Source organism: Saimiri boliviensis, chromosome 11 (assembly GCF_048565385.1).
Source record: "Saimiri boliviensis isolate mSaiBol1 chromosome 11, mSaiBol1.pri, whole genome shotgun sequence".
Taxonomy (NCBI): domain Eukaryota; kingdom Metazoa; phylum Chordata; class Mammalia; order Primates; family Cebidae; genus Saimiri; species Saimiri boliviensis.
Window position 1 is genome coordinate 93,869,064 of NC_133459.1, and position 18,685 is coordinate 93,887,748.

Below are 18,685 nucleotides of genomic sequence, written 5' to 3' on the forward strand. Positions count from 1 at the left end.
TAGTAGAGATGGGATTTCACCATCTTGGCCAGGCTGGTCTTGAACTCCTGACCTTGTGATCCACCCACCTCGGCCTCCCAAAGTGCTGGGATAACAGGCGTGAGCCACCATGCCCAGCTAGAATTTTTTCTAGAAGTAAGAAAGGCCAGATAAAAAGTTTATATGAACTAATTTGAGTTTATAACTGAGGGGGTCAGCTTTGCTGAATGCTCCTGATCTTGTTAACTTCCCTCCCACTCCCAGATTTCAAGACATAAACCAATCGGTGACAAGGGTTTTCTTAGAATGTAAGAAAAAGGAAGTAAAAGATAGGAAATGATTTTCCTGTGATTGGGGCTTGTTACAAAAGGATGTTTCCCTTTGGGATCAACATAGAATTCTAGGGGCCAACCAGTCGATCATTATCCAGAACTAGAGGGACAAAGAGACTGTCCTGGTTCAACTTCAGTATGGAGGGTGGGAGGAGTGAGTGAGGGATAGACTGAATTCAAGACAGGACTAGGTAGACCGCCGCTATGGCCAGCCATGGGAAAAGAGCAGAAGGGACTGGGCAGGGTAAAGAACATATTCAAAAATCCACCAAGGACTTCTCAGCCTGGACCTGGAACCCAGGAAGACCTAGGTGCTTCCATTCACTTTTGTCTGCATATAATTTCTCTGCATCACAGAATCCGTTATTTACCCAGGAAATTCTTTACATAGTAATACATATTCTACGAATTGAAGATACTTCATTGTTAAATAGAAAAGTGTGGGACACCAAGTAATACAGGGAGAACAATAAGAATTATGTATAAATGATGCAGAAAATTAATTTGAAAGAATGCATTGAACATTTTCACTTATCTTCTCTGAATTATGGTGGCTTTTGCAAGCTCTTTGTATTTTTTCCAAATTTTTAGTAATAATGTTTACAAGAAGAAGTTATTTACAGAAGTAAATTAGGATTATAAGGGTCCTCTTTAAAAATACTTTTAGCTGAGCATGGTGGCATGCAGCTGTGGTCCCAGCTGCTCAGGAGGCTGAGGTAGGAGGATATCTTGAGCCCAGGAGTTTGAGTCCAGCCTGAGCAACAGAGTGAAACTCATCTATAAAAACGTAAAAAAAAAATTAATACTTTTGTGAAGGTGAGAGAAGTCAATATCATTTTAATGTTAATGGAAATTAGTTTAAATGTATACTGTTCTCCAGTCTCCCAGCTTTGGTCTTGCTAGAGGAACGCAAAGGCAAAAAGGATGGGAGAGAAAGGAGAATGAGAGAGAAGTGAGCAGGATGAGTGGCTGAGGTGGGTGGAGTGCTCTGGAGAAAGGAAAGGGCAACGAGCAAGTGTGATTCAGCCCCTGGGAAGACAGAGGAGAGAAGGGAAGGCAGGAGGGTATGTAGAAGTCAGGAGAACATCAAAGACTGAGAAAAGAGCATCATGGAAATAAAATGTGTTCAAGCTTTGAAGTCAGGTTAGCACTGTCTACCATACTTGTGTGTCTTAGGACAAACTCTGTATTAATGTATACAATGGGAATAAAATTCCTCACCTTACAGGTTCCTTTGTAAGATCAAATTAAAGATGATGATGTCTGGAAACTATACTCTGCTACTGGAATTTACCACTTCCTTTGAATGTTTGGTTATGGTCACCTCTCCTTTCTCTAGAATCCCAAGAACCAAATAGAAGAAAGGGCCAGAGTTCCTGACCTTCTAGAACTCCAGTCTTTGCTAAAGAGGCCCCAAAGGGATGAGACTTACGTGGCTGCCCAGGCTCTCACACCCTGCCTAGGAGAACCTGTAGGACCAGAGGGCCTCTTACTGTCTGACCCATGATGGGGAGAAGTAGCTGTGAAATGATGAAATGAATGAATGAATAAATGAATGAATGAATGTTTGTTCCAGGTAAACTTTAAAATAATAACTTAAATGGTTTCATCTTTTTAGATCAAAATATCACCCTGATTGTATTTAAAATTGCAGTTGTAAAAGTTTCTGGTAGGTTTTGATCGCCGCTTGGGAACTTGTCTGTAGCAAGGCCAGCTGTCTACCAAGGAGCTGCACATTAGTAAATTTGCCATGATCCAAAGTTTGGCTGTTGGAGAGCCCTGCATGAATCTTGCCAGTGCCTCCAGGCCAACTGCACGCAGGGGCACTGACTCATGCCTTACAAACCCATTAAAAAAGAGCATGGGTGATAGAGCCAGACTGGCCTGGCTTTGCCACTTACTAGCTTTGAGATTGAACAACTACTTGCCTTCACTAAGAATCAGTTTTCTCCTCCATAAAATGAAGATGATGCTCTACCTATTGTAGTTATCGTGAAGACTTGACAAGATAGAGTATTTGGACTATAGTAAGAATGTAATAAATAGATACGTAATATTAGTGATAATGATAAGGATGATATTAATAGTGATAGCCACTTGCAAATTTACTACTGTAAATATTACTGTCAGCTTTATGGGACAGACCCATCAGCCTTAACTGAAAGTTTTCTCCCTGTAGACAAATTTTACATAGGAAGACAAACTGTCAGAAAGTTACGTAGAGAAACTCGAGTCTTAAAAAGGGGAGTTAGTTTAATGATTTACAGCACTGATGGCCTGGTGCAGCCCCCTGACCACATGGCTATACATGCCGGTTTACCGAGACCCTCCTATCTGTCTGAAATCTCTGACCTGGACAGTTTTTAATTAATATTGTCGTTCTCTGCCTCTCTGACTCTTCATCTTTTTTATGTTTTTAATTAGTGACTAATTCTCTTCTTACTGGCCTCTTAGTTCTCTAATGGTCATTTCTTCCACTCCATCTTAGTCACTGCCTCCCTCAAACCTTGTCATCGCCAAAGCCCTCATCACCTCCAAAGTCTTGAGGTCTCCTGTTCTCTAACCTTGGAAATTTCCTATCCTTGTCTCTTACTTGTAATCCAATATCCTCCTCCATGATTTCTTCAACCACATTATAAATCCCAGTCCATAGATTCTAACACTTTCTATTCATTGTCCTCTCCTGCTATTTGTTTGGCTTAGGTCCCATGATCGAATCATATTATAATTTCTCTGTTCAGTCTTGATTTCCCTTGCCCTTCTCGCCTTCCATCACAATCATTTTGCAAAACCTCTCCAAGGATGAACTCAGTGATCCATCATTTTTATATCTATTCATGACTAGCTAAACATAAATGGAGGAAATTCACACAGTTAAACAGACTGATTTCATTTAAAATTAACAACCTCAATATTCAATAAGTTCTCACCACTGGCAGAGTCCTACCATATTACCTCAGTAAGCTTGCTCCTCCACTCTCTGATATAACTCTTATGTCATCTTCCCTATTCAAAACTCCTACATCTTTCCTGCCTTTTCTCAGCTGATGACTTTACCTCATGCTTCACTTGAAAAAAGTGGAAGCATTTTCTCAACATCATCAAGATGTCTCTGTTTCTTGCATCCACACCCAAGCATCCATCCTCTTCCTGTTGGACTTGGTTATGAAACTAAGAAATTTCCTCTCCTCCTATCAAGGTCCAGTCATTGGCACATTCTTTTGTCCTTATCCCATGTTGACTCCTGGAGAACTTGGCCCCCTATCTTCACCGTCTCCTTGTCTACTGCACCATTCCAACAGCCTGCAAGCGTAACATCTCTTGACTTTATGTATGTACGCCTCATACCTGCTTCCATCCACTCAACTACTGAACCACTCAGAGCTCTGGTTCCACTTTACAATCAAACTTCCAGAAACAGTTGTCCATAAAGTGGTTTCTCTATCAATACTGTCCTCCTATTTTGCACCTCCACACTCCACCATATTGCTCTTTTTAATGTTACCTACCACTGCCAATTCTTGTCTTTTTGCCCTTTTTTTGGCCCTTTCTTGGTTCTCTGGCTTCACACTGTGTATATTTTTTCTATTCCTTCAGCCACTTCTCTATCTCTTTTTACTGGCACCTCTCCTTATACCCAGTTGGTAAGCATTGAGGTCCCTAGCATGATCTTGGGCTCAATTCTCATTTATTTTAAGTTGCACATCCTTTATTTTTATATTTACAATGAGTTCTTAACAAGTACACAATACAGAACAATATAAATTATGGCCAAAAAGTATAAATTTTGTGCATTGGCATGGGATGTGGAGCAAGTATAGCATGTTCATGTGTGATGAAAACTTTTTATCAGCTTTAGTCTACCATAACTATAAATTTGTAATTGTAAGCTACAGAGTAACCAAAGGGAAAAAATTACATCATATTTGTCAATGAAATGAAGAAAGGATTCAAACCTTTTTGGTACAGAAACTCACCAAATCATAAAGAAAACAGTAAAGAAGGAAACCAAAGATCTACAAAACAACCAGAAAACAATTAACACAATGACAGAAGTAATTTCTTACCTTTCAGTAACATCCTTGAATATAGATGGTTTCAATTCTCTAATACAAGGATGTGGAGTGGCCGAATGGTTTTTCATACATGTTTCCCTAGTACAGACATCCAATAATATGCCTTTCTCTCTACTGTAAGAAAATCTAGAGGATCATAATGTGTGGTGAAGAGTGGACCCAGCTGCATGCTCATGATGACCAAATTATGTTGATCATATTTTAATCCAATACATTGATCCACTAAAACTTGCAAATAAATAATGTACTTCCTTTCTAGACATATCCAGGAAGACTAGAGAAACTGGCTTTTATCTATATGGAATAATCCACCAGTGAATTTCTTTCAGGATAGACCAAAGCTGATCTAGAACTTCGTCTTTACAGACTTAGATTCTTCCCACTAGACGAGAAAGAACATCTGGGCTGAAAGGCTCCATTAGAAGCACAATGTGGGATGGTGCTGTGCTGACAGCTGGTGATCCCTGCCCTACATCTTTGAAGAGGACTGGAGCCCAGAGTGGGCCATGGTCAACTTATGTGTTGAAGACCTCCTTCTATATGTGCATGTGCTTATTACAGATATGCCACGGTGCTAAGTACCCTAAAACTACAGGAAAAATTAAGAATACATGCTGTATCCATGATCAGGAGGCACACAGGCCAGAATGTCAGCTGTGGAATCACACAGCCTGGGTTCAAAGCCTGGCTGGGTCATGATCACCTGAATGACCTGAGGAAAGTTTTCAGTCAAATTTGTAAAAAGTGGAGACCCTGCCTGCCAGGAAGGGAAGTAGTAAGGGACGGTAGCCAGTCAAGCCGGGGCACGCATCCTCTCCTGAAATCTTCCCGGCGAGGCCAGGACTGCAACGGAGAAGGCGGGCCTGGCTCCAGGCAGCACAAAGGTGCTGAAGAGGCCCTAGGAGAGCCTGGCAGGATCTGGCTAGTCCTGCGCTCTGCTTCCAGCAGGGTCTGGCCCTGTAACCCAGGGGACAAGGCCAGCCAAGACACGGCCACTGGGTGCCAGCCAGCGCCTTGGCCAGGTACCAGGTGGGAAGGGCTCTTGCAGATCAGCCCCACATGCACCCACAGCCCCACAGCGGGACCCATCCAGGGCCACACACCTGCCCCCAGGAGCAGGATGTCCCTGGAGCCACAGGGTCCAGCTGGATGGGTGGGGAGCCTCGCCCTTTGCCCTTTGACTCCACTTGTAGGCACCCTTGCTGGGCTCCTGTGCATTACCCTACGCCCTGCTCTGTCACCAGCCCCACTGAGATGTCATAAGCGCCCAGCTGCCCAGTGCGCGCCCAGCTGCAAAGTCCATTTCTGACCCTCATTTTCATCCACGCACAACTTGCACAAAATGGGAAATTTCCTAAGCATATTTTGTTCCTGGTCCCCCTGCAGGCCCCGACCATGCCATCTCCAATGGGCTCCTCTTGTCCATGCTGTCTTTTCGGCTGGCCGGGTTCACCCTGCAGCTTCCGAGCAGGGGCCTGCCCCCAGGAACCCTCTGCTCTTCTGGATTCTTCTTCAACCCTCAGTGAGGTCCTGGGCCTTCTTTTCCAGCCAGGTCAAATGGCGCCCCTAGGAAGCCGTGGCCTCCTCCTGGGAACACGAGCACCCTACTGCGGGACCTGCCTCCTTTGGTCTGGAGGCTCCCCGCAAGGAAGAAACCCGTGCTGTCTGCACCCCATTCCATGATGTTCGGACACGTCAGCTCCATGAGGATCCCTCGTCTAAGACTCAAGTTTTTCCTCCGACTGCCTTCACTACAAGAGCCGGGGAACAGGTCTTGGAATTCCATCCTGATCCTGAAGATGGAGGTGAGGGCAGAAGAAAAGCCGGAAGAACCAATGGAGGTGGACGATCAGGTACAGACCCAGGGACAGGAGGAGGAGAAAGCAATGGGGAAGCAGCATCTGCCTCAAGGCCCCTGGAGGCTCAGGGAAACCTCACTTCCTTCGACTGCAGTCCCAGGACTTTAAAGGGAAATGTCCGTAGCAGGAGACTGACAGAAAAAAATGGGACTGGCAAGGACCAGGTGCCTGCAGTGAGTTTCCACTCCAAGGGCCATGGAGTGCCCAGCGCACACAGCCCTGCAGAAGACATCCTTCTCTTTGGGAAGCCTGACCCAGCTTCAGCAGCACTACCTGGCCCAGTTCCCGACAGCTCCCATTGGCCAGAGAAGGCGGCCTCTCCCGTGCTGGGGAAAGACCACCTGCCCAGCTCCTCAGGCTTGCAGATTGGTGGGGAAGGAGACCCAGCCAAGGATCCTGCAGCTTTTGCAGCAAGCAGCTCTTCTCCACCCGGAGCTGCCAGCCGCAGGTCCCACAAACGAAAACTGTCAGGGCCATCCCCGCAGCTGCCACTGGCCCCTCCCCTGCAATTGAGGTGGGAGAGAGACGAGCTGCCCCCACCAGCTAAACTTCCCTGTCTATCTCTGGAGGGATTCATGGACAACATGGATAAGAACATGGGGGCGTTAAGTAGAACATCAAAATCCAGGAGACTGAAAAAGCAACTTGGGAGGATAAAGAAGACATGGGAAACGGCAGTACCACCCAGCTTCCCCTGCTAGCTCCCTACCTGCTGAGACTCCCTGCTCCTAGCCACGTACATGTCACAGATCACAGCTCCTCCTCCTACCTCTGACTTGGCCCACGTGGCTGTTGGGCCCCTCATCCTGCCTGTCCTTTCACTTTTGAACACACAAAAAATTGAGTAAAAATTGATATCTATGGCAGGGCACAGTGGCTCACGCCTGTAATCCCAGCACTTTGGGAGGCCAAAGCAAGCTGATCACCTGAGGTCGGGAGTTCAAGACCAGCCTGACCAACATGGAGAAACTGCATCTCTACTAAAAATACAAAATTAGCCAGACATGGTGGCGTATGCCTGTAATCCCAGCTATTTGGGAGGCTGAGGCAGGATACTGGCTAGAATCCAGGAGGCGGAGCTTGCCATGAGCTGAGATTGCACCATTACACACCAGCCTGGGCAACAGGAGTGAACCTCCATGTCAAAAGTAATTAATAGTCCTTTGTGCCCGTGGACGCCACCGAAGAAGCATCGTTAAAGTCTCTCTTCTCCCTGTGATCATGTCTAAGTCGGAGTCTCCTAAAGAGCCTGAACAGCTGAGGAAGTTCTTCATTGTATAGTTGAGCTTTGAAACAACCAATGAGAGCCTGAGGAGCCATTCTGAGCAACGGGGGAAGTCTCACGGACTGTGTGGTAATGGGAGATCCAAACACCAAGTGCTCCAGGGGCTTTGGGTTCCTCAGGTCTGCCACTGTGGAGGAGGCGGATGCAGCTATGAATTCAAGGCCACACAAGGTGGACAGAAGAATTGTGAAACCAGAGAGAGCTGTCTCAAGATTTTCCAAGACCAGGTGCCCACTTAACCTGAAATGATGTTGTAGCTCAGAGCAGGATGGTCTTTTGGGGCAGGAAGAACAAGAGGTTCTGGTTACCACTCTTCAGTCAGTTCTTCCTTTTCCTTGACTGAAAGATCAGATCGTTCTTGAAATTTGTAAGTCTTAGAGAAAAGAAGTTTTATTAGCCAGAGTATTCGAATCCCTTCGAAAATAAGATGGCAAGCAGGAGCCTCGTAGAGCACGTGTACCACCTCCACCAGCACTCACTGCTCCATGGCGGTCGCCATAGTTAGCTGCTGGCGATTCCCTCCAGAAGGCAGGTCACAAACGCATCCTAAAAGCGCGCATCACTGCTCATTGACGTCCTCGCCTCTGCAGAGGGTGGGGCGGTGGAGCGCTGGGCACCGCCTCCTCACTCTTGTGCACTGGTCGATGGGAGGCTGGGCAGGGTCGGGTAGGATACAGCATAGTTCCTCCAGGAATTGTTTACCTTATGTCCACTATGCCCCCTTTTGATCTTGGATCTCTTGTTCTTTCAGTTGTCACGCAAGGTCAGCCATGTCATTATGCTTAAATAACTTAATGTCACTACGTGATGCCTGTGATCCTTTCTGAATAGCAAAGCAGGCAGCTCTATCTACAAATATAATGTTCCCTCTCTTAGAGTAAGCAGGAATAGCACTGGCTATGGTGGCAAATCCATACGAGTAGATAATGGCTTCTTCTGTCTTCATAAATTTTGCCAGGCGGTCTTCCAAATCCAAATGAACATCAAATATGCCTTAAAATCCTCTGGGTCCACAAGTCCTCACACCATACTTCTTTAGAAATGCTGGCCGGGCGCGGTGGCTCAAGCCTGTAATCCCAGCACTTTGGGAGGCCGAGGCGGGTGGATCACGAGGTCGAGAGATCGAGACCATCCTGGTCAACATGGTGAAACCCCGTCTCTACTAAAAGTGCAAAAAATTAGCTGGGCATGGTGGCACGTGCCTGTAATCCCAGCTACTCAGGAGGCTGAGGAAGGAGAATTGCCTGAATCCAGGAGGCGGAGGTTGCGGTGAGCCGAGATCGCGCCATTGCACTCCAGCCTGGGTAACAAGGGTGAAACTCCGTCTCAAAAAAAAAAAAAAAAAAAAAAAAACAAAAAATTAGCTGGGCACGGTGGCGCTTGCCTGTAATCCCAGCTACTCAGGAGGCTGAGGCAGGAGAATTGCTTGAACCCAGGAGGCGGAGGTTGCGGTGAGCCGAGATCGAGCCATTGCACTCCAGCCTGGGTAACAAGAGCGAAACTCCGTCTCAAAAAAAAAAAAAAAAAAAGAAAAAAAGAAACGCTAACGCTGCTGACTTAACCCTAGGATTATTCAACAATCCAAGAAAATTAAATGAGGCAAAGCTTATACATTCTTTTCCATTCACCACAATTGTGGCTTGGAGGGCCCTCTGACATGCTTTCTTGGCTCCTGACTGCCTCCTGCTGGCTGGTTCACTACTAATTGTTTCCAGGTTTTGGGAGTTCAGGGGAGTGCTTAGCTCCCCGAGAGGCTGTTTTTGTAGGCTCTTGGTCTCTCACTCACCCAAGAATGGGAAAGAGGACCATGGCGCAGTGTGCCCTCAAGTAAATATCAAACCCCAAATAGTTTTTGAAGAAAGTGATTTATTTAGGCAGAGAGAAAGAGAAAAAGATGAGAGAGAGAAAGCTTCCACAAGGACTATGGAGGGGTACCCAAGTATGGAATCCCAGAGAGGAAAGCAGCTTCCACACTGAGTGGAAGGGGACCCCAGAGGGGGAAATCCCAGAGAGATAGTGGAAGGGGACCCAAAGACAGAATCCCTCAATTCTCATTTTTCTCAAGAACTCACGGTGATTCACCTCTTCCCATGCGATTAACTACTATCTGTATGTTATGCACACCTGAATATGTAACTCCAGCCAAATTTCTCTTCTGGGAAGAGAGTGTGTGTATTGAACCTCGACTTCTTAGAGGCATCTCAAAGTTGACATAACACTGTTAACATTCGGTCCACCCGAAGTAAAATCCATTTATCACCCAGTCTTCTCTATCTCTGTGACACCATCAATCACTCAGTTGCTCAAGCTAAAATTCACACCATTATCTTTGATGTACCTCTTTATTCAGACTTCACATCTAATCTTTCAACCCATGAAGTTTCAACATTCAAAATCCATCTCAAATCTATCTGTCTTCACTCTGCCAACACTTTAATCCGAGTCACTATTGGGTTTTATCTGGACTATTGCAAGAGTTTCATTCTGGTCTTCTGGTTTCTAATCTTGCAGAATCATAGAGCTCCTCTACTTAAAACTCTTTAAAATCTTCCCATTGCATTTTAATTAAGACGTAAACTTGTTACCTTCACCTCAAAAAAAGGCAAACTTGTTACCTTCACCTTAAAAAAAGCCTGGATGGCCTGGCCCGTGCCCTGCCTCACACACCTCATCTTAGGCTACTGCCCACCTCCACTGCTGATTTCCTGCTGGGCTCATCTCCTTTCAGCTCTTTGAACACACCCAGCTTCTTATGCCTCAGGGACTTCACACACACACACACACACACACACACACACACACACACGTGCACACACACACACACCATGTTTTCCCTGCTTCTCATGTGGATGACTAGCCTTTGAGGTCTTTGCTCAAGTATCACTTCCACAGAGAGTTCTTCATCACCTACTTATGAAAGTGTTCTCTATTGTGTTTCTATGACCATACTGGGTTTTATTCTTCATAGCAATCATTAAAATTTATAGATACATTTTTATCTGTTTGCATACATTTCTTTTTCTCTTTCATTCCCCATAGGCTGTGAGCTCAAGGGGCAGAGCCCAGCCCCATTTTAAGCACCAGTTTATACCTGGTGAAGAGAGAAATGCTGGGGCCCTTGCACTCCTCTGTACCTTACCTGTGCCCTCATTGCTGTCCCTACCCAGGCTGTGAGTGACACCTTCAGCCTCCACTGATGTTTCCCTCTGCTGCTGAGGAAGCCTGGGACAGAAATTGAAGCTCACTGAGTGAACGAATGCGTAGATGAATACCAGCATCCCACATATTTTCAGAACTTCTATTGTCATTGAAATTCTATTGTTAAGATTACCTCATTTATGTAAATGGGAGTGGCCTGAGGGAGACATGTGTAAAGCCTGGCAAGCTTGACTTTGGCAATGGCCTCCTTTCCTTCCTGTCCCCCTTTTTCTGTCTAGCGTGGAATTGTTTTCCTGGACCTCCACTTCCACTCCAGGAACATCTTTTCTTCTTTGGCCCTAGCTCTTCTAAGGTGTTAATTTTGCCACTTACATATGCTCTAGCCACGTTGGAGTTCTCTTCATTTTCTAGAAATGGTGAGGCCATTTCATAGTCTGTACCCGCCTCCACCTCAGGCTGTGAGTGACGCTTGAAGCTCTGCTGATGATGTCCCTTCCTGCTGAGGAGCAGGTATGGGAAGGTGGCAGTTTGATTGCCACTAGAGCCATGGGTGCTAGAACCCATGGGCACCTCTGGGTGCCAAAGCTAAACTGGGCTCTCTAGAGCTCTTAACATCCAGAAGCCACATGGAGTACGGGAAGTGCACCTCTCCCCTTCTGCATTATATTCTGTTAGCTGGGTGTCAAAGCAAGATATCTTCTCTCCCAACCTCTAATGTCATAGAGTTTTTCAAGTTTGGATTTTATGACCTCAGGAATAGATATCAGAGTCCAAGATGGTAATAATTTTAATTATTTTTGTTTTAATTTTGTTGAGTAGGAATAATAACAGCAATATAAACATATTCCAGATCTTCTGCAGGGCCACCTTATGATCTAGTACTGCTGCCACATTTCAATGAGTACAACTAATTTGTATTCGTAAACACATGAACTGAAAGTGTAATTACATTATGAAATACTGCATAACATTTTTGGCAACTGTTTGGAAAGAAAGAAAAGCAGAGTTTTGGGGAGGAATTAATCTTTACATGGTACGTGGCAATTTAAGCATGCCCCAGAGCATCATGGAAGGAATTCATTTTACCAACTGATGTTTCATTCTGACCCCATCAAATAGCAACCATTGGTTATGTCTGCACATTTTTCAGTAGGATTATAATAAAAATAGTTAATGCTAAGCTCCCCAAAGAATCTTTTAATGTTTTTTTTTAAAAATTGGTCAATACATTGCTTGTACTATGAAATGCTTTATCAAGGAGATGTTAGCAAAACATTCTTGTTTTCCTTTTTATTTTTAATTTTTGTTTTGTTTTTAATAACCAACCCCACTTCTCTCTGAGACTCAGACAGAGGCTCCCCAGGGTTAGGCTAAAAGATAAGCCTAAACTCCTGACACCATTATATATTCCGAATTATCTTTCCACCCTGCCTTCAAACCACTGGGGTGGCTTCTTGGGCCACACTTAGCTCTCCCTGAGGACTGATTTTCTTCCAGAAGTCTCTGTGTAACCAGCTTTCTGGAAAACACCCCACCAGTCCTCATGCATAAATGTGCCTTATCACAACTTAGTCTGAAGGTGGAATCTCCATTATCCTGATTTACGGAATGAACACAGAAAAAATAAAGAGTACACGAGTGATTGAACGAGATGAAGAATTAATGCACCTGGCAGTAGAAAAGCCATTGCTTTCTCGCTGTTTGATTTGGAGAAGAAAGTATTCTCTCGTTCCAGGTAATAGAAGACAAACTGAAGTTAGAAAAGGATAAAGGGAAAGCAAAATCTCCCAAGGAGAAGAAGGCTGCCAGTGCGAAGCCTGCCAAAGGAAAGGGAAAGGATCAGCCGGAGGCCAGCGCGGCGGTGAAAAAGACCACCCAGTTAAAGCGGAGAGGAGAAGACGATGACACCAGGTGTTACATCGGTCAGTAAGGCACAGCTGCTGGCACTGCCTTTCACTTCCTGCCTCCCGACCTGTGGTGCAATTGGAGCAGTCCTTCCAGTAACTGTGCTTAGTCTTTCCCAGCCTTTTCACTCTTCACGAAACCATAGATCGCTGACTCCCATGACACCCTGAGAAATATTTCTATTTGCAATTCCTTTATGTTTGGAAACAAATTTTTCTTGAGACAGCATCTTCCTCCGTCACTCAGGCTGGAGTGTAGTGGCATGATCGTAGCTTACTACAGCTTCGAACTCCCAGGCTCAAGCCATCCTTCTGCCTCAGCCTCTCCAGTAGCTGGGACTACAGGCGCACGACCATGCCCGGCTCATTTACTTATTAATTTATTTTGTAGAGATAAGATCTCACTATGTTGCCCAGAGTGGTCTTGAACTCCTGGCCTCAAGTGACCCTCCCTCCTCAGCCTCCCAAAGTGCCGAGATTACAGGCATGAGCCACTACACCTGGCTCTCTTAAACAAATATTTATTAAGCATATGTCTTACCAGGCACATTTACATATGTAGATAAAGGCTGAGATAGCCAGTTGACTGTGCTATCAAGGAGCTTACTATCTTGTTGGTCACATATAGGAAAGTCAGACATAATTATAAAGGAAAATAAAAAGTGATTATGGTCACGAGTGAAACACAGTGGTAATAAAATCAGACTAGTTAATTTGGTGACTCACATACAGTGCATGGTCTCCTGACCCCAATTCCCCCACCACCATTTTGCCCTAGATAGAGACACGAGAATTTTTCTTTCATTTTAGTTTATTAATATAAAATGATTCATCCTAGGCCGCTAGAAGTCATTCATTCCTGCCTTCCCCTGAACCCAAATGAGCTTCTTGTTGTTGTATGCATATTTAAATGAGATAGCAGAGGGCTTTCCCATCCTTTCCCAGTTGACTACCCTCATGTCTCTCTGCTCTAAATCCGCTGGACTTGGAAGCAGTGATATTACGAAGTCCACGGGCAATATCAACATTGATTAGTCTAGTGAAAGAAGAAAAGTCATTATTTAAAAATGAAAAGTTGTGCCTCTGTTGCACTATTTGTATATTTATCTTAATGTGCTTTCATGAAATAGAATGCTTTTGTGTACTGTGTACTATCAGTATTAAAGTATAGCAAGTATTCTCACCCTCCAGAATGACACATTCTAAAATAAACTCATGTTTTAATATTAATAAAACAGTATAACCAGGGCAAAATGAAAGGGAAAAATGTTAGGAAAGTACACAATATGTACTTTAAATTTTTAATGCAATAAATACATAGTTGCTGCATAATCCATACTCGGGATTCACACCCATTGGCATAAGTGCGTACAATACTTTTTAAGGGAGCACGTCCATATTCAATATTTCCCTCTCCTGTAAACACCTCTACTATAAAATACCACAAAGCTGCAGCTACTTGTAATTCAGGAGTAAAGCCAGATGTTGCTCAAAAGAGATTAGAACCCAAAAAGTTACAGGCTAAACTCTTAACAAAAACCCAGGCGCACATTTTCCGTGACCACAAGCCCCATATATGTTTGTCCTTCTATTATGCCTATGTTTCATTTGCAAAAGTGATTTAATATTTTGTAAAATAGTCACAGCCTTCTTGCTGGAAGGGCAATAATGAAAAACAGTCAACATGACTGCATTCCAAGCAACCGGATCATTTTTGGCAAGCCAGAGGGATTATAAATGCATGCATAATGTATATAGCCATTGAACTGGCTGAGTGCAACCTCCTCTCTTTTACAATGATGGCTGCTTTTCTTTATGGTATTTTGAACAGACGATGAGCCAGATGATGGTGCCCAACATTACATTATAGTTGTGGGCTTCAACAATCCTCAGCTATTAGCAATTATGGCTGAACTTGGCATTCCTATAACCAGCGTGATTAAAATATCTTCAGAGAATTATGAACCTCTGCAGACACACTTGGCAGAAGTTAACCAGCAGCAGGAAGTTCTTCTTCAGCCTGAAGGTATGCGGTCTGCTACACAACTTACGGAGTCCTTCAATATTACCCACTGTCCTTAAAGTACAAATGTAATTTTCTGTCCAAAGCGTAGTCATACAATTCATACCTTATTATATCTTTTCAAGACTTTGATGTGCTATTTACTCTGCTTGTACTAGCCAAGTGTTGTAAATTTTGCAAATTAAAATTATACCCTGTGTTTATATCCCTGTGAAGTCACAGAAAACAGATTGCAGGTCAGAAGACTCGGTTATCCAACTACCTTTCTCTGGAGCATTTGATTGATAAGTTTTACCTAAAGCATGGGCTGGATGAATCGCTGTTCATAATCTGTTCTTGCAGAAGCCACAATCACCAGGCAGCCCAAGGGAGGTCACGGCCTCAGATTCTTGCCCTGTTCTGCTATTGGCTTATTGCGAGAAATCACAGGGGTGCTATATCTTCCTAGCCTTAGATAGGAAGTTGTGGGATGAAATTCCAACCATGCTACCATTTAGCCATTTTGAACCTTGAGATCTTTGTCTAAGAAAATTATCCTAGATGACTTCTGTGGAAGGGGAGCAAAAGGCCACTGTATACTTTAGGAAATAGAACTAGAATTTGGTGTAAGATTGTATTACCAGATGCCCAAGCTTTTTTCTGCCATAGGATGTTGCTTTTATTGTTATTTATTAGTAATATCATTTGCACAGTACTTTATATCTTACACAGCCACATCCCAATTTTTATAACACTACGTTTTTAAATTGCTGCTCAAAGTTAGGAATAGCTACCCTTGATAATACTAAATGCTCTCATATATTGGGCACATGTCTTGGGACTAGGCTCAGTGCTAAGGGCGTTAAGTACATTGATTCATGTGGTTTTCACAACAAGCCTAGGAATTATGTTTTATTGTTTCCACTTTACAAAAATAGACTCTCAGTCATCTGCAGCCAAACCACCCTGAACCCGCCCGATCTCCTCTGATGTCGGAAACTAAGCAGGGTCGGGCCTGGTTCGTACTTGGGTGGGAGACAAAAATGGACTCCCAGTCTAGCGGCAGCTATTAAGAAAAAAAGTTGAGATTCAAACCCAGGCTATTCCTGATTATCTCAAAGGCTAGTTATAACATTAAATGATTTATTATTGAAGCCAGTGAGAAAATGCTGCATAAGCTCCAAACAGTCTCTCATAAAAATATTTAATATATAAAAATAAAATAATAGAAAAATAGACTTTATAATAGAATAATAAAATCTTAGTAGTAGAAACTACTATTTAATTATAGATATAATAAGCATAAATATTTCATGCAAATTTTAAGCATAATTTTGTGGAAATCCATCATTATTATACAGCAAAAGTACAAATACCTAGAGAAGCCTCTTGCTATTTAATGTAACCAAAAGTTAACCATAGAACATTGATCCATTCTGAGTGTTTTTTTTTTTTTTGAAGCAGAGTCTCACTCTGTCTCCCAGGCCTGGAGTGCAGTGATACAAACTTGGCTTACTGCAACTTCCACCTCCTGGGTTCCAGTGAGTCTCCTGCTTCAGCCTCCCAAGTAGCTGGGACGACAGGCACATGCCACCATGCCTGGCTAATTTTTGTATGTTTAGTAGAGATGGGCTTTCACCATGTTGGCCAGGCTGGTCTTGAACTCCTGACCTCAGGTGATCCACCCACTTCGGCCTCCCAGAGTGCTGGGATTACAGGCACGAGCCACCATGCTCGGCCCCGATCCACTCTGTTATTAGCCATATGAGAAGGAGAACCAGATAAACTCCATTTCTAATCAGTTATGTAGCAGACACTAAGATGACTAAAAAAGTGATTTGGCAGAAAAACTGGTCCTCTGTAGACTGTAATCTAAGAGTGATGGAAATCTTGAACATATTTAGCTCCCAAAATGTGTGACCTCATCATAATCTTTCTGGGCCTCAGCTATAAAACAAAAGCATGATATAAGTACATATTTAATATCAACTTCAGAAGTAAAGTTCTCTGATTTCATAATTGTATAGTCCAACTTCAAAAATGTCTCAAAATTACATTTTTTAATTTATATTTTCTGGTACTGTAAAGATATCTGGCAATGCATATGACTCACCACATCCATCTAAAGTGAGAAAACATTTAACACTCTCATTTTGTAATATAAATATGTTGCTATTATTAGATCTAGAAGAAGAAGAATTAAAGAGAGAAAATACCGTAAAAGAACTTCAAACTTTCTGGAAGTATTTGGAACCAGTCCTGAATAATGAGAAACCTGAAACAAATCTCTTTGATGTTGCTCGACTTGAATACATGGTTAAAGCAGCTGATTTTCCTTCTGACTGGTCAGACAGTGAGAAAATGGTTAGTACACACATTAGTTAGAGTGCGTGGTTTTAACATGTGACACAATGGTTCTATTTGCTCCGTTTATTCATTACATAGATACTGAGCGCTGATTACAAGGCTTTGAGCTCGGCTCTTTTATCTTCAGGGTAATGATAATATTGAATGCTTAATGATGGTTATAGTCTGATTCATTAGCTTTTAGTGTGTGAATGAACAACAAATGATAAGATGTAGAAGGTGAGGAACAAAAGGATGATGATTCTTTTATTTGGTGACACATGGCTTTGTTTTATAACTTAACAGTGTTCTAGACAGTAATTCGAATCTTAAAATGTATTAATCTTATAATAGTAAATTTTATAGTTTGTTAAATTACATGTCTGTCTATGTTTCAGTTCACACATTGCTTTTCTAAGCCCTTGCTTTTGTTTCCAAAATCTTTTTTTTTTTTTTTTTTTTTTTGAGACGGAGTCTTGCTCTGTCACCCAGGCTGAAGTGCAATGGTGTGATCTCACTGCAACCTCTGCCTCTTGGGTTCAAGTGATTCTCCTGCCTCAGCCTCCCATATAGCTGGGAGACTGTATGGGAGGTGCCATCATGCCCAGCTAATTTTTGTATTTTTAGTAGAGACAGGGTTTTGCCATGTTGGCCAGGCTGGTCTTGAATTCCTGACCTCAGAAGATCCACCTGCCTTGGCCTCCCAGAGTGCTGGGATTAAGGCATGAACCCCCGTGTTTGGCCCCAAAATCTTATTTTTGATCGATTTGGCCAAAGTCTATCCTAATAGGATGACTTGAACTTGGCCCTGTAGTTATCAGGCATTTCCCAAGAATGGTGTTTACTGGTCCCTGCTACTGAGGGGCTTGCAGAGAGACAAGGCTAAAATTGCAAAGCAGAGAAGCAGTCCGTGGTCAAGAGCCCACATATCTAGGTGCCCGGTTATGTGAAACACATTCTAAGTTTCCTACTAATTCAGACAAAGAAGAAATGAGATGATTTGAAAAGCAGTGAATGACAAGACGCATGATGGCTTTCTAACCAAAAAAAGGTCAAATGACTACTTATCAAAGATGCGGAAAGTATTCAGGCATCCCTCTGTTACAGAAAATCTCTCAGGTCTCTTCCTAGATGACCCTAGTTCTTATCCCAACTAACGGGGGTCTGGGAGATTGAATACCCAGCGGGATGTTGAATACCCTGCGGGATGATATATTTTAGCATCAAGGGAGCTGAAATGAAAGCAAAGTCCTAGAGAAGGACCACGTTCAAGCGAGTGCTCTGAAAAAGGCTGGGCAAAATGGAGTGTGGAAGGTGGGTGGGTGTTTGCACAGTCACTGTGGGTAGCTGGCAAGAAAATAAAATCTGACTGTCTAAAAGAAGAGTGAGATCAAAGCCTGAAACTGTCTCTGTAGCAGAGGGTAGCCTATAGGGCATGGACACTTCTGACTCTGAGTGTCCCCGATTCTGTTACCTTGAGACGGACGTGCATTTCATAAAGTAAGTGAAAACGCTGAGGAGGTTGGCCAGACTTGAACCCTGAAGGATGGGCAGGACTTTGAATAAGTAGTAATGGAGGGATTGGTTTGAGTTGTAAGGACTCAACACGAGGCATTAGACGTCACTATGTAGAAACACCACACTTAAGTCTGATGTCCTGATGAATCTCAGCCTTGTTGTTCGTATGGAAAATGAAACCAAACGTAGAAAAGCTGTGATAGAAGGTACAGTTAGTTCTGGGAA

General features: G+C 43.4%; 1 protein-coding gene across 6 annotated transcripts in view; it reads left to right on the forward strand.

Moving 5' to 3' along the window:
- Window positions 1-18,685, forward strand: part of SPAG17 (sperm associated antigen 17) — a 250,275-nt gene that overhangs the window by 84,303 nt on the left and 147,287 nt on the right. For 4 of the 6 annotated variants that reach the window (XM_003933530.4, XM_074381189.1, XM_074381188.1 and 1 more), the window contains 3 exons: window positions 12,426-12,612; window positions 14,426-14,620; window positions 16,779-16,960. The exons of 1 other annotated variant lie outside the window; for it this stretch is intronic. In XM_003933530.4, coding sequence (XP_003933579.2) covers window positions 12,426-12,612; window positions 14,426-14,620; window positions 16,779-16,960 — 564 coding nt within the window. Of the gene's footprint in view, window positions 1-1,780; window positions 1,888-12,425; window positions 12,613-14,425; window positions 14,621-16,778; window positions 16,961-18,685 lie in introns of those variants that run through there. One more of the 6 variants, XM_074381190.1, reaches the window with a different exon arrangement.